Below are 11,553 nucleotides of genomic sequence, written 5' to 3'. Positions count from 1 at the left end.
AAAATTCAGATTTTTTTAAATTAGGATAATTAATCAACCCTAAAAATCCGAAAATTTCCTTTTATAAATGTAGCTAATTGTCTAAAATACCCTTTTGCTTAAAATTGTGTGATTATATGCTACATGTTACCCCATTGTAATATTATACACTCTCAAATCATGTCCATTGATTAATATCATCCATTGGTCCAGATCTGTGCATTCTGGCACACAATATTTAATAAAAACAAAATAACCTAACCCTATATATATATATATATATATATATATATATATATATATATATATATATATATATATATATATATATATATATATATATATATATATATATATATATATATATATATATATATATGACTTTCTATATTTTATATGAAACAAAAATATTTTTAGTTAGATATACTTTGACATATATACTAATTTAACACGATGGCGAACAATTACATATCAAATATCATAACCCATTAATTGATAAGCTTAGTTATGTGTGGGATCGAGGGGTTGAAGTGAATCGTTGTTGCAGAAATTCCACTTTTATGATGAACGCTTCCGGCTAGTGATCAATATTACCTGTTTGACTATATTCATTATCTCTGGCAACAACATGACCCCTAGAAATACAGACTGCATCCATGTAGGCGCAGTCAAGTATTCATCTCCTCGCCTAGCGCTGTTTACAATTGCTTTAGCACAACCTTCTACGGAGTACCTTGGGATCCACCACAATTTTCCCTATCAATAAATAACTACTGTGGCTTAGATTTTGGTGTATGTTTCCAAAAAACTCCATGCGACTGCAAAAGTAAAAGTTCCTATTAATTGTATCTCAGATTTTCTTAGAGGACTCCTTATTAATGATTTTTTAAACATAAATTTCCGTGCATTTATAATATAATAGCTTGTATGATTACTAAAAATTAATTTTTTTGAAACTCATACCTATCATTTAATTCCTATAAACTTTTTATTTATTATATATTTTATTCTTTTATAATCATATAATAATAAAGCATGTCAACGTTTTTTTATATATTTTAATATTTATATAAACCAAAAAATAAAAACAAATTAATATTAAATATTTTAATGAAAACTAAGTATTATTATTATATCGTATTTGAAGTCACTTATTATTAAGTGTTCATATAAAAATATCTTAATAAATTGCGCTAAAAAACCGAAAACAAAATTAAATTTTTTTGTTTAAAATATTTTATTTTATATATTTGAAAAAAATAAATATATTTTTATTTTAATACTTTTTTATAAAAATGATATTTTTTTTCTATAAACAAATTTTTATATTGGGCCCTTTTATTATGTAATGATTAGTTTTATTTAAAGTAAAATATAAAATAATCATGAAGATCTAATATTATGTAATGATAAATAATAAAAAGATAATTATTCGGTAATGATTAGCTTATTTTTAAAAAAAAAGTTAAAGTAATTATTAAGGGTCTTTTAGAAAAATAAAAAGAGTCAAATAGCTGAACCCAAGTAAAATCTAGAACTAGATTTTGGTGTATGTTTCCAATAATATTTTTTTTAGGCAAATAATTAAGCTTTTCCAGAAATAGCCATAAATTTGGAAGCTTTCACTTGAAAAATTGACGTATGACCTTCAAAATCACCAAACGATGTCGTTATGAAAAAGTAAACAAAGAAAAAAATATACAGGTTTGACATGAAATATGCAAGTTTAACTTACGAATATATATATATATATATATATATATATATATATATATATATATATATATATATATATATATATATATATATATATATATATATATATATATATATATATATATGCAGGTTTGACATGAAATATACTCCTTCCGTCCCAATATTATTGTCCACAGACAAAAAACACACAGATTAAGAAAAACATTAATTACCACTAATTTATATTTAATGTTTTTAATTAAATGCTTAGTTGGTTAAGTAATAATGAGAAAGTATTTTAGTAAAAATGTTATTTATTTTTAGAAGTGGACTATTATTTTGGGACAAACCAAAAAAGAAAGATGTATTATAATTTTGGGACGGATGGAGTATATTCTTTCAATTTTGTTTGGATTGTAAAATCTTTAAACACTATTTCTATACAAAAATAACTTAATATGTAATTTTCACCTCGAAACATAAAATAACTACATTGTTTTCATATACTTTTGGGAGTGGTGTTACAATCTTATTACCAAAGTAGTTAAAAATCGCTTACTAGTTTAAGAGAAATTAAATATCATTCGACTTTTTCTTTCTATCTATCTCCCTACCATTTTTAGATGATGACCAGTGTAAAACAAAATTTATTAAATATGTCAAGTGTTACAATCTTAAATGTATACAAAGACAATAGGAAAATAGTAGAAAGAAAAAAATAAGATGATATGTAATTTCTCTTAGTTTAAAAACATTCCAAACAACCTTTAAAATTATGTTTTGTTGCATTTAGGGAATAGATTATGAACTATAGTGTAAATCTAAAAACAAATGAATGATCCTAGATTAAATTAAACCATTTAATGATTTTAGTTAACACATTGACTCACACATGTTCACTTACCTTATCTAATACTTCATCCTTAGCTAATGGCGTAGCGACCATCCCAAGAGTTACCATTGTTATCCTAATGTTCGAAGCAAGTTCGATTCGTAGTGTTTCAAAGAAACTTTGTTGTGCTACCTTACTTGCCTAGAGAGCTATTTCTTTGTTAGAAGATCATTACATATGTATCAAACACAAATCAATAAAATAGTTATCTGGATTCATACTTACGTTGTACACACTCATTCCAGGCATATTGAACCATCCGCCGGTAGAACCTATCACAATTATTCGTCCTTTACGCTTTGTCAAATATGGAAGTGCGAAATGTGTGGCATAAATTGATCCCCATAAGTTTACATCCTTAAAAAAAGAGCATGTATAATATTTCTAGTCCATGTGTGAAACCAACACCATAAATGAAAATTTATGGTAGAGATGATAAGTACCATGATTGAAGCGTGATCGACAATGAATCTTTTGTCTTCGAAGAGGCCAATTTTAACTATTCCGGCGTTGTTTATAAGATAATCCACTGTTTGTTCATGTAATTATAATAGTCATGGTTTGTTAGTAGGTCATTCATATGCATGCTCCTACAAATATCACGACATGTTTTGAAAAAAAAAAAAAAGTAAATGAGAGAATGTCAACAAATGAGATCCTATTTTTTTGTATTTGAAGTTCTTTGAGTCGTTTTTTGCCTCAAAAACTATTAATTATTCAAATATCAATTTGTTTGTTTATTCATTAATATTCAAATTTGAATGAATTAATACTTTTAAACTGCTATGTCTAGCTGTTTGTGTTCTAAGGAGAACTAATTCACACCATTATGTTTCGACCATAAAAAGTAAACAAAAAATACAATGCCGTATAAAATTGTTAGCTACTCAAGCATATATGTATTAAATTAATAAAATTTAAAAAGACAACACAATATAGATTGTAATTTTGTGGACAGGGTGCAAAAGAACCGAGCCGAACCGAGACCAACTGAACTTGGGCCCATCTTGTTTAAAATTTTTGGGGTTCCAATTCGAGATCAGTTCTTGAAAAATTATATAGGCTTGGATTTGGCTCATATATAGTTTACTCTAATTTTCTAAAATATTATTTATTATAACGTTATTTATTTTAATATACAAAATAAAAAATAAAAAATAAAATTATATATGTAGGCTACTACAGGCTCGCGAGCCTAATCCAACTTGGTAACACAAGCTCGAGTTCGTTTAATAAACTCGCATAATATTAAACTCGAGTTTGACTTGATAGATCTCGGGTTGAGCCTTGAACGAGTCGATAGCTAGTAACTTGTGATTAGTTGGCCTTGTTTGCAAACCTATTTATAACTGTTATTTACATTTTGATTATAATTATTTTAAATCATATAATTAATCTTCCTATCTAATAAAAGACTCTTTTGAGTCCACGTGTCATTCTCGAAAACGATTCCTGACATTAAGTGTTTTTACCTAATTGCCCTTTGATTCATTTTGATGCATAGGTTGATCTTGACATTCTCTTCTTATCCCCTAAGAGCATTGGGTATGGGTGGGTGTTATAACACCAAAGAATTGTCACCTCGCCATGACACATCACTCTTAACACCACATCATTCAGATAGGAAATGGTGTTCAATGTTATAACATGTGTTAAGAAAGAAAGAGAAAGAGAAAAGAAAGAAACCTGATTGGTGGAAAATGGCGTTTTGGCCGGTTCTCGTTAAAGTTGCATGCCACAACGAGAAGAAGCGAGAAGGGGGGTGTTCCCCCATTACCACGCCGTTAAGGCGTGTCCACGTCGGTAATAACGAGAACGAGATAGCCCATACTGTATGCTCTAATCTCACATATATCGTGTGTCGCTTCTTAATTCGTATACAATATTCAAAAATTGAAATCCAAAATGGTAATTCTTCATCTTCCCAATATCTTGCCAAAACCCTAGCCATTGAAGTCACCTTTCTTCCTTTGAACAGACGAATTCCACTGCTACGATTAAGCTCCCTTTCTTTGATTTACCAAGTATGATATTTGATATTTCTTCGATTTCTCCTTCTAAAAATCATGCCTATATCTATTACCCTTGAACATCCACCACCATCGCAACTTCAATATCACATCTTCACCACCAAACAATCAACAGAATCACACCTCTTTCAGCAACTTATCATCAGGACATATATATATATATATATATATATATATATATATATATATATATATATATATATATATATATATCATTGTTGTAAAAATCTCGTCTAGGTCCCGATTAATCTTCGATTAATCCCTAGACGCTACTCGACCGATTAGAGGACGCCTAGCGATTAATCTCTGCATACATAATGAGTGAAACATTATAAAACGATGAGATTTTAATATTTTGAAGAAGTTTTATTTCAATCGAAACTATTTGAGGCATGATTAGTGTTGTCTTAATCATATTAACATATTTTGTTATCATATTAGTGGTATTCACGAACATTGATATGATATTACTCGTATTTAATTTTTTAAAATTCAACAAATTAGCTATTAATGGTCCCCGATTAATCCCCCGATAAATCTCCGCCTAGCCGATTAATCTCTTGACCCCAGTCCACCGACTAGCTAACGTCGAACGTTTTTTACAACCTTGATATATATATATATATATATATATATATATATATATATATATATATATATATATATATATATATATATATATATATATATAAGGTTAAAGTTGTTTTTTTTAAATGTTCACCCTTTTCATTATACCCAAAAGTATTGATTGTTTTAGTGTTTGGTTTCCCTTTATTGATTCAGGTTGAAATGGCTATGCATATGGGCTATGCGTCTTCTCTTAAGACGTGGGTTTTGCATCTTCTATGTGTCATTCTGCATTCAGGCAATGGTATTCTTTTAGTTTTGTTTGTTACAAGTTTTTAAATATTTTGTTTTATTTTCTTTGTTACAAGTTTAAAATATGAATTTCTCTGTTCTTGATGGTGTTTTCAACCCTAGATCTGATCAGTTTTAAAGCATTTGCTTTAAAGCTACAGGTGATAGACATGATGGGTTGGAGAGAACACGAATCTCACAAAATGTTTGGGCTGTTGTTGGCAGGTAATACACGACTTTTATAGGAAGGAATAAAATTATGATATCATGGGAAATTCCATAAAATCTAATGCAGTCAATGTACTCTAGAAATAGTTTAAAAATTCAAGATTATTAATTTCAATGATATATTTGTTCATTAGCATTCACAAATAAGTTTAAAAATACTATATTGTATATATTAAGAGTATTTTAGGTATTTGAGAAGCAACTAAAATTCAAATTTGGTTTTTAACACTTGTAATCCATATGAAATTTTGATTTGTATAAACTTGTGTTTCCATTTTTGTAATTAAAAGTGTCAAACTTTGAATTTGTAGGAAAATGAGAACCAATTTGAGTATTAGACATTGGTTTTTGAATGGTTTTTCCAAACAAAACGTTTGAGTGGTTCAGAATGAAGCTTTAGTTAGATGGAGGTGATTTTGTTGGAGGGTGTTCCACACAAAAGCATAAGTAAGTAAAAGTTCATGTTTCCTCGCAATGTTTTGATAAAAGATTGAAAGGACAATGCTGTAATTTATTGTTTTTTTCAAAGCCTAATGTCTTGATATGAGAACAAGTTTGAAACTATAATGTTTGGATGAATATTTTAAAGTGTCAGATCGTAATGAGTGAAATACTGAAAATTGGGTAGATTTTACAAGGCGATATGAACTAAAAGCTATTATATTTTGTGGGTTTATCAGTTGGATTGAAATCTTTTGTAACTAGTGGCTTTGAAGTGAATACTTTTGCAATAACGAATGTATTAGAATTGTTTGAATAAAAAACATTAAGAAGTGCATGTTTGTCTCTTTAAAGGCAAGGAAAAGAATGGAAATCAAAAAATAATTTTGGGTTTTATTGTGTGTAGAGGATGTGATGGTTGTTATTAAAAGAGTACTCAACAAAAGATATAGATGGGCGATATGACTCGATAATGACCAACCATATCGATATTGGTAATAAAGAAGACGCAACATCTTTTAGATAGCAATTTTCTTGATGATTACAAATGTTTAAAGTTGATTCTCCCTTGCTTTTTTGGATTTTCACATCATATTGTCATATCATCTATTTGGATGTTTTCAAAATTTACTAAACTGCTTCAAAATAGAGAAATACACTTTGGGTGCCAATTTTAATTTAAAAAGTCAAAGGCTACTTACTCAAATAGATAATTCTTGACTGCTAATTTTAAATCCAATAAACTATTAGAATTGTGTCTACATTTTCCACTTTGTTTTTTTTTTCGACTTTGACTTTGGCTGTCAAATTTGATGTTATATCACCGCTTTGAGTGTGACATAACTTAGTGTTTGACATAACTTTTTCTTGTATTTATTATTTTGCATGTGTATAATGTAATTAATCTTTTTTTTTTCTGAAAATTCAAACTTCTTTTTAGAGGTTTTTTATTTTATATGACTTAAATAATTAAATGTTCTAATTGTGTTAAAGTATACAAATTGGACATGGTATACAAAGTCTGTAAATAATTATTATTGAGATGATTAAATCTTTTATAAAATTACAAAAACAATTACTCAAAAGGTATTTAGAGTTATATTTGGCCGTACATTAGTTAAATTATCTAATCAAATACTTAGAATCAAATACTTAAAATAAACATTTGTTTTTTTTTTTGTTATTTAAATTATTATTAAATGTATAGTGCTTATACATATTTCTTTGCTATTAATTGTTTAGACAGGTTGATGCACCAAGTGAAAATGGTGTGGTAATAGTGTTTTATAATTTCATATCATAATAGTGTTTTGTTAATGTTTTTTTGAAGTTTATTTCATAAATAATTTCGACCAACAATATAGTTGCAACACTTAGTTTTTGTATGTAGGTTGAGGCGAAAATAAAAAAATATGACGTCTGGATCTTCATGGTGTTATGTTATTTTGAATTAATAACATGCTGACATTTAATGCTTCAAATGGTTTGTGTACTTCAATTTAATGCTTCCATGTAGGGATGTTATTCGGGTCGGAACCGAACCGAACCCGAATAAACCGAAAACCGAATAACGGTAATTGTATGAACCGAAAACCGAACCAAATAAGTAATACGGGTTCGGTTCGGTTCGGGTATTATTCGGTTCGGTTCGGTTCCGACCCGAATAACCCAAATAACATGTACAAGATGATTAAGGGGCCGAATAACCCAAATAACATCTACAATGTGATTATAAATATTGTATTTTGTATGAACTTTGTAGCTTATGATAAACACGAATAACACGGATTAACTATTCTTGATATATAAAATGTAAAATCCAACGACCACAATCTTAAGATATAATTATTAAGCAACATATTAAACACTAAACATTAAACATCCAAAACACCTAAAAAACTATCTATAAGTATATAAGTTAAACATTAAACATTACATGGGTATTTTGGATAACGATTGATAGAACACAAGACCGAATAAGCAATCGTGCAGGTGGAAAAAAAAATATGACTTTTCATTTTTGATTTGGTCCATTTGGACCGAATAATCCGAAAACCGAATAAGACTTATTTAACTACTCGAAAATCAAATCGAATTGCTTATTCGGGTCTAATTCGGTTCGGTTTTCGGTTCGGTTCGAGTTTTCGGGCCAAATTATCATCCCTATTTCCATGTGTGTTATTATGTATAATTTAAAAATAAAAAAAATTAGTTAAAATATATTACAACGGTGACTTGCAACTTAAAGCCTATATGTATTATATAATATTAATAATTTATATTTAAGATAATATTTTTCGGTTTGAAAATTTGTCTATATAAAAATAAATGAAATAATAAAAGTTAGATGTGAACATTTAAATTTTGTTAGAGATTTATAACAGTTTGTAAATTTTAATATTTTATGTCTTTTACTTAATTTTAGTAAACCATATTTCATTCATCATTTTAAATTTATTATTTACTGTGTCGTGTTTATGTATGTTCATTATATCATCGTTTATTTTAATTTGTCATATAATAATGTCATTTTCATAATTGATTGTGTTTTTTCACTTTATTCAAATTTATATTGCATTGTATGAAATCATAATTTTATTAAATATTTATACATAAAGAACATAGATGTTATATTCAGAACAATGCATATACTAATTTTTACTAATCATTACATAAGTCTGAACAAAACTTATATCTTATTAGTTTAATAAAATTTATTAATCTTTGATTTTTCATTATAATTTTTAATTATCAATATTATTTTTTCTTTTTTACCTGTGGTTCCAAACCCTATATCTTTTCAACATGTTTGTATAATCGTATTGCTATAAAAAAGGTGGATTTAGTTAACAAAAATCAATCATAAAACATATGAATTGGGGGACGCTGACATGAGTAGACCTGTCAAATGTGTCGTGTCGTGTTGTGTCGGATTCGTGTCGTATCATAACATTAAACGGGTTGAAAGAGTTTGACACTAACCCGACCCGTTTAATTATCGTGTCGTACCATGTTAACCCGTTTATTTTCGCTTCGGTTTCGTGTCGGGTTTTCGGTTAAGCTTTAGACCTTGTAAATATGTTGTGTCATGTCGGGTTGAAATATTTTAAAGGTTCGAAAGTAGGAGTTGTGAAGGCAAGAAGGAAACAGTGAAACGCTAGAGTTATGAGATGGAATGACAAAATTTATAGTAAGTTTACAAAGAAAAATGAAAAAAGTTAAAGTTGGAGAGCAAAATGGATAAGTGGTGAGGATGATTAAAATTAAGTAATTTTGAAATTTTGAATATTACTTCTAATTATTAAGTTTGGTCCACTACAAGTCTATAACCTATAATATATTTATAAAAATATGAAATTTATAATAAAAAATATATAATTAAACGGGTCATATTCGAGTCATCTTCGAGTTGAAAGTCTTGACCCTAACCCTAGCCGTTTAAATATCATGTCATGTCGTGTTAACCCGTTCGTGTCGAAATCTTTAACCCTAACCACTAATTTTGTATCGGATTTTCATAACACCGTGAGTTTGATTGAACGTTAACAAAAGGAATTGATGATTTGATCACGAAACTCACATTTTCTAAAATGGTTGATGGTTTCATCGACAAGTCTCTTGCAATCTTGAAGCTTCGAAACATCCGCCTTGATCACAATCACCTCCGGCGCTCCCAGCTCCTTTGCTTTCCCGGCAACCGCCGCTAGCAGATCCTCTCTTCTCGCAACCAGCGCTAAACTTGATCCATGTTTCGCGTATTCATACGCCAAATGCTTCAGTATTTTACCAAATCAAGCATATCGGCAATTTTACACATATGGTCATTTGATAGAAGAAAAAAAGCTATATGTGCTTGTATAGGTTACCTCGCCGATACCAGAAGAAGCTCCTGTAATAAGCACTACTTTTCCGGCGAGTTTTTCCGGGGATACAGATCTGATGCAAAACCTCAATACGCGGAACAATGAAAGTATCGGCAAGATGAAGATGAATGAGATGACCGATATAATAACAGAAACAATGTTTAAGAAATTGTGTATCAAATCCATCACTTTTCACTGCCGCTAGTAAAGCTGGTCGTAGTTTTTTAGATTAGGCCTGGAGAAATGAATACATATATACATATATTTAATATGAATGGTGGGGGGATTTTTCAAAGCTAAACATATGTTGGTTGTGAACAACAAACAAATTACGTACCAATCACTGCATCATGCCGGAGATGTGGTCAAAAGATAGTAGACCAAGAACTTGTATCATTTAATAGCTCGAAAAAGAGTTTTATGTATTATGATTACATTTGTTTTAATAATATTTCATTTTTTTTTTTTTGAAAAAAATATGATTTTTCTTTATTAGGGAAATATAATATCTCGCCACTTAAGAAATGTATAAGAGTCTATTTTGATAGCCTATTAACGGAACCGTTAAGATGCAATTTTGAATGGTTGGACCATTAAAAGTTAAAACCATTTGATTCGTCTAATTTTAACCTCCGAATTAGTTGAAGACAATGAACCATTGAGTTTCAGTTAAACTAATTTTAAAAATATTCATAGGAGTCGTTCTCCGTTTCTACAAATTTAATAGCTTGAGCTGAAGAAAGTATTTTTAATTTGTCTTTCCTAATTTACTTTCTTTAAGGCCACAAAAATAAATATAGAGTAATAGTTATAAATGGTATATATGGTTTTTATGAATATCAAGTTTAATCCCTAATTTTTTTCGGTCTCGTAAGAGGTCCATATAGTTTTAAAATTTTTAATATACATTTTTTATGGCTAACAACATCTATTTTAGTCCGTTAAGTCATAACAAAAAATTGTCATTTAACAACCACATAGACCATTCTTGAAGTTTTGTTTTAAAATAACTTACTAACCCACCCTAGGACTAGAAATATCAAAAAATAAAATATATATAAATATTAGAGACCAAAAGTGTAAATTGACCTCTTCTTCCCCTTTTAGCCTCTCATGGGATCTCTCTTCCATTCTTGTTCTAGTTCCCTTACATTCTTTTAGGATCTAAAAGCTTTGATATGACGTTCTTTCTTTCAATTTGTATTTGTTTTTAATTTTGATTCTTGTTTGGACTAGTTTCCTTTTGATTTTGTTTAAGTTTAATCTAATTTAGGGGTAATAAGTAATGGTAACAGAGGTAAAGAGTGGTGATAGTGGTGATAGTTGATGACAATGGTCATTAGTGGTGGTGGTTATTGATGATAGTGGTGGTGACAGTGATGTTTAATGGTAGTGTTGGTGGCAGTAGCATTAGATGGATATTTCATTCAAATTGTGATTTCCATATCAATCAACCAACAAAATGATTTATGGATATGATTTGAAGTTTTTGAACTCATGATTATAACAAAATCAATCGAATATACATTCAACATTAAACAAACATACTGAAGAACAATCAAATAGA

The 11,553-nt window shown here is 28.8% G+C and overlaps 1 protein-coding gene across 2 annotated transcripts; it reads right to left on the bottom strand.

Moving 5' to 3' along the window:
* Positions 1-396: 396 nt before the first annotated feature.
* On the bottom strand, positions 397-10,324 carry LOC111920140 (11-beta-hydroxysteroid dehydrogenase A). Of its 2 annotated transcripts, XM_023915714.3 has the most exons (6): positions 9,990-10,324; positions 9,704-9,896; positions 3,010-3,095; positions 2,792-2,923; positions 2,579-2,707; positions 397-735 (listed from the first exon to the last, which is right to left on the bottom strand). In XM_023915714.3, exons 1-6 carry the CDS (start codon positions 10,170-10,172, stop codon positions 538-540), a joined length of 921 nt encoding a protein of 306 aa, XP_023771482.1. In that variant the 5' UTR covers positions 10,173-10,324; the 3' UTR covers positions 397-537. The 2 variants fall into 2 exon arrangements, 1 of the variants encoding a protein (XP_023771482.1); XR_006186817.1 differs by lacking the exons at positions 397-735; positions 2,579-2,707; positions 2,792-2,923; positions 3,010-3,095 and having other exon boundaries at positions 9,542-9,861; positions 9,990-10,131.
* Between the last annotated feature and the right edge of the window lie 1,229 nt (positions 10,325-11,553).

Source organism: Lactuca sativa, chromosome 1, assembly GCF_002870075.4.
Source record: "Lactuca sativa cultivar Salinas chromosome 1, Lsat_Salinas_v11, whole genome shotgun sequence".
NCBI lineage: Eukaryota > Viridiplantae > Streptophyta > Magnoliopsida > Asterales > Asteraceae > Lactuca > Lactuca sativa.
The sequence above is the reverse complement of the archived record's forward strand: the minus strand, read 5'-3'. Positions and strand labels throughout refer to the sequence as shown.

Bases quoted from the DNA above. Each gene is read 5' to 3' on its own strand.
- LOC111920140 (XM_023915714.3), bottom strand. From the start codon at position 10,172: ATGGATTTGATACACAATTTCTTAAACATTGTTTCTGTTATTATATCG. The intron at 3,096-9,703 runs GTGAGTTTCGTG...ATGAACAAACAG, and splicing joins CATCAACCATTTTAGAAAAT to TGGATTATCTTATAAACAAC. The intron at 736-2,578 runs GTAAGTGAACAT...ATTTATTGATAG, and splicing joins AGGATGAAGTATTAGATAAG to GGAAAATTGTGGTGGATCCC.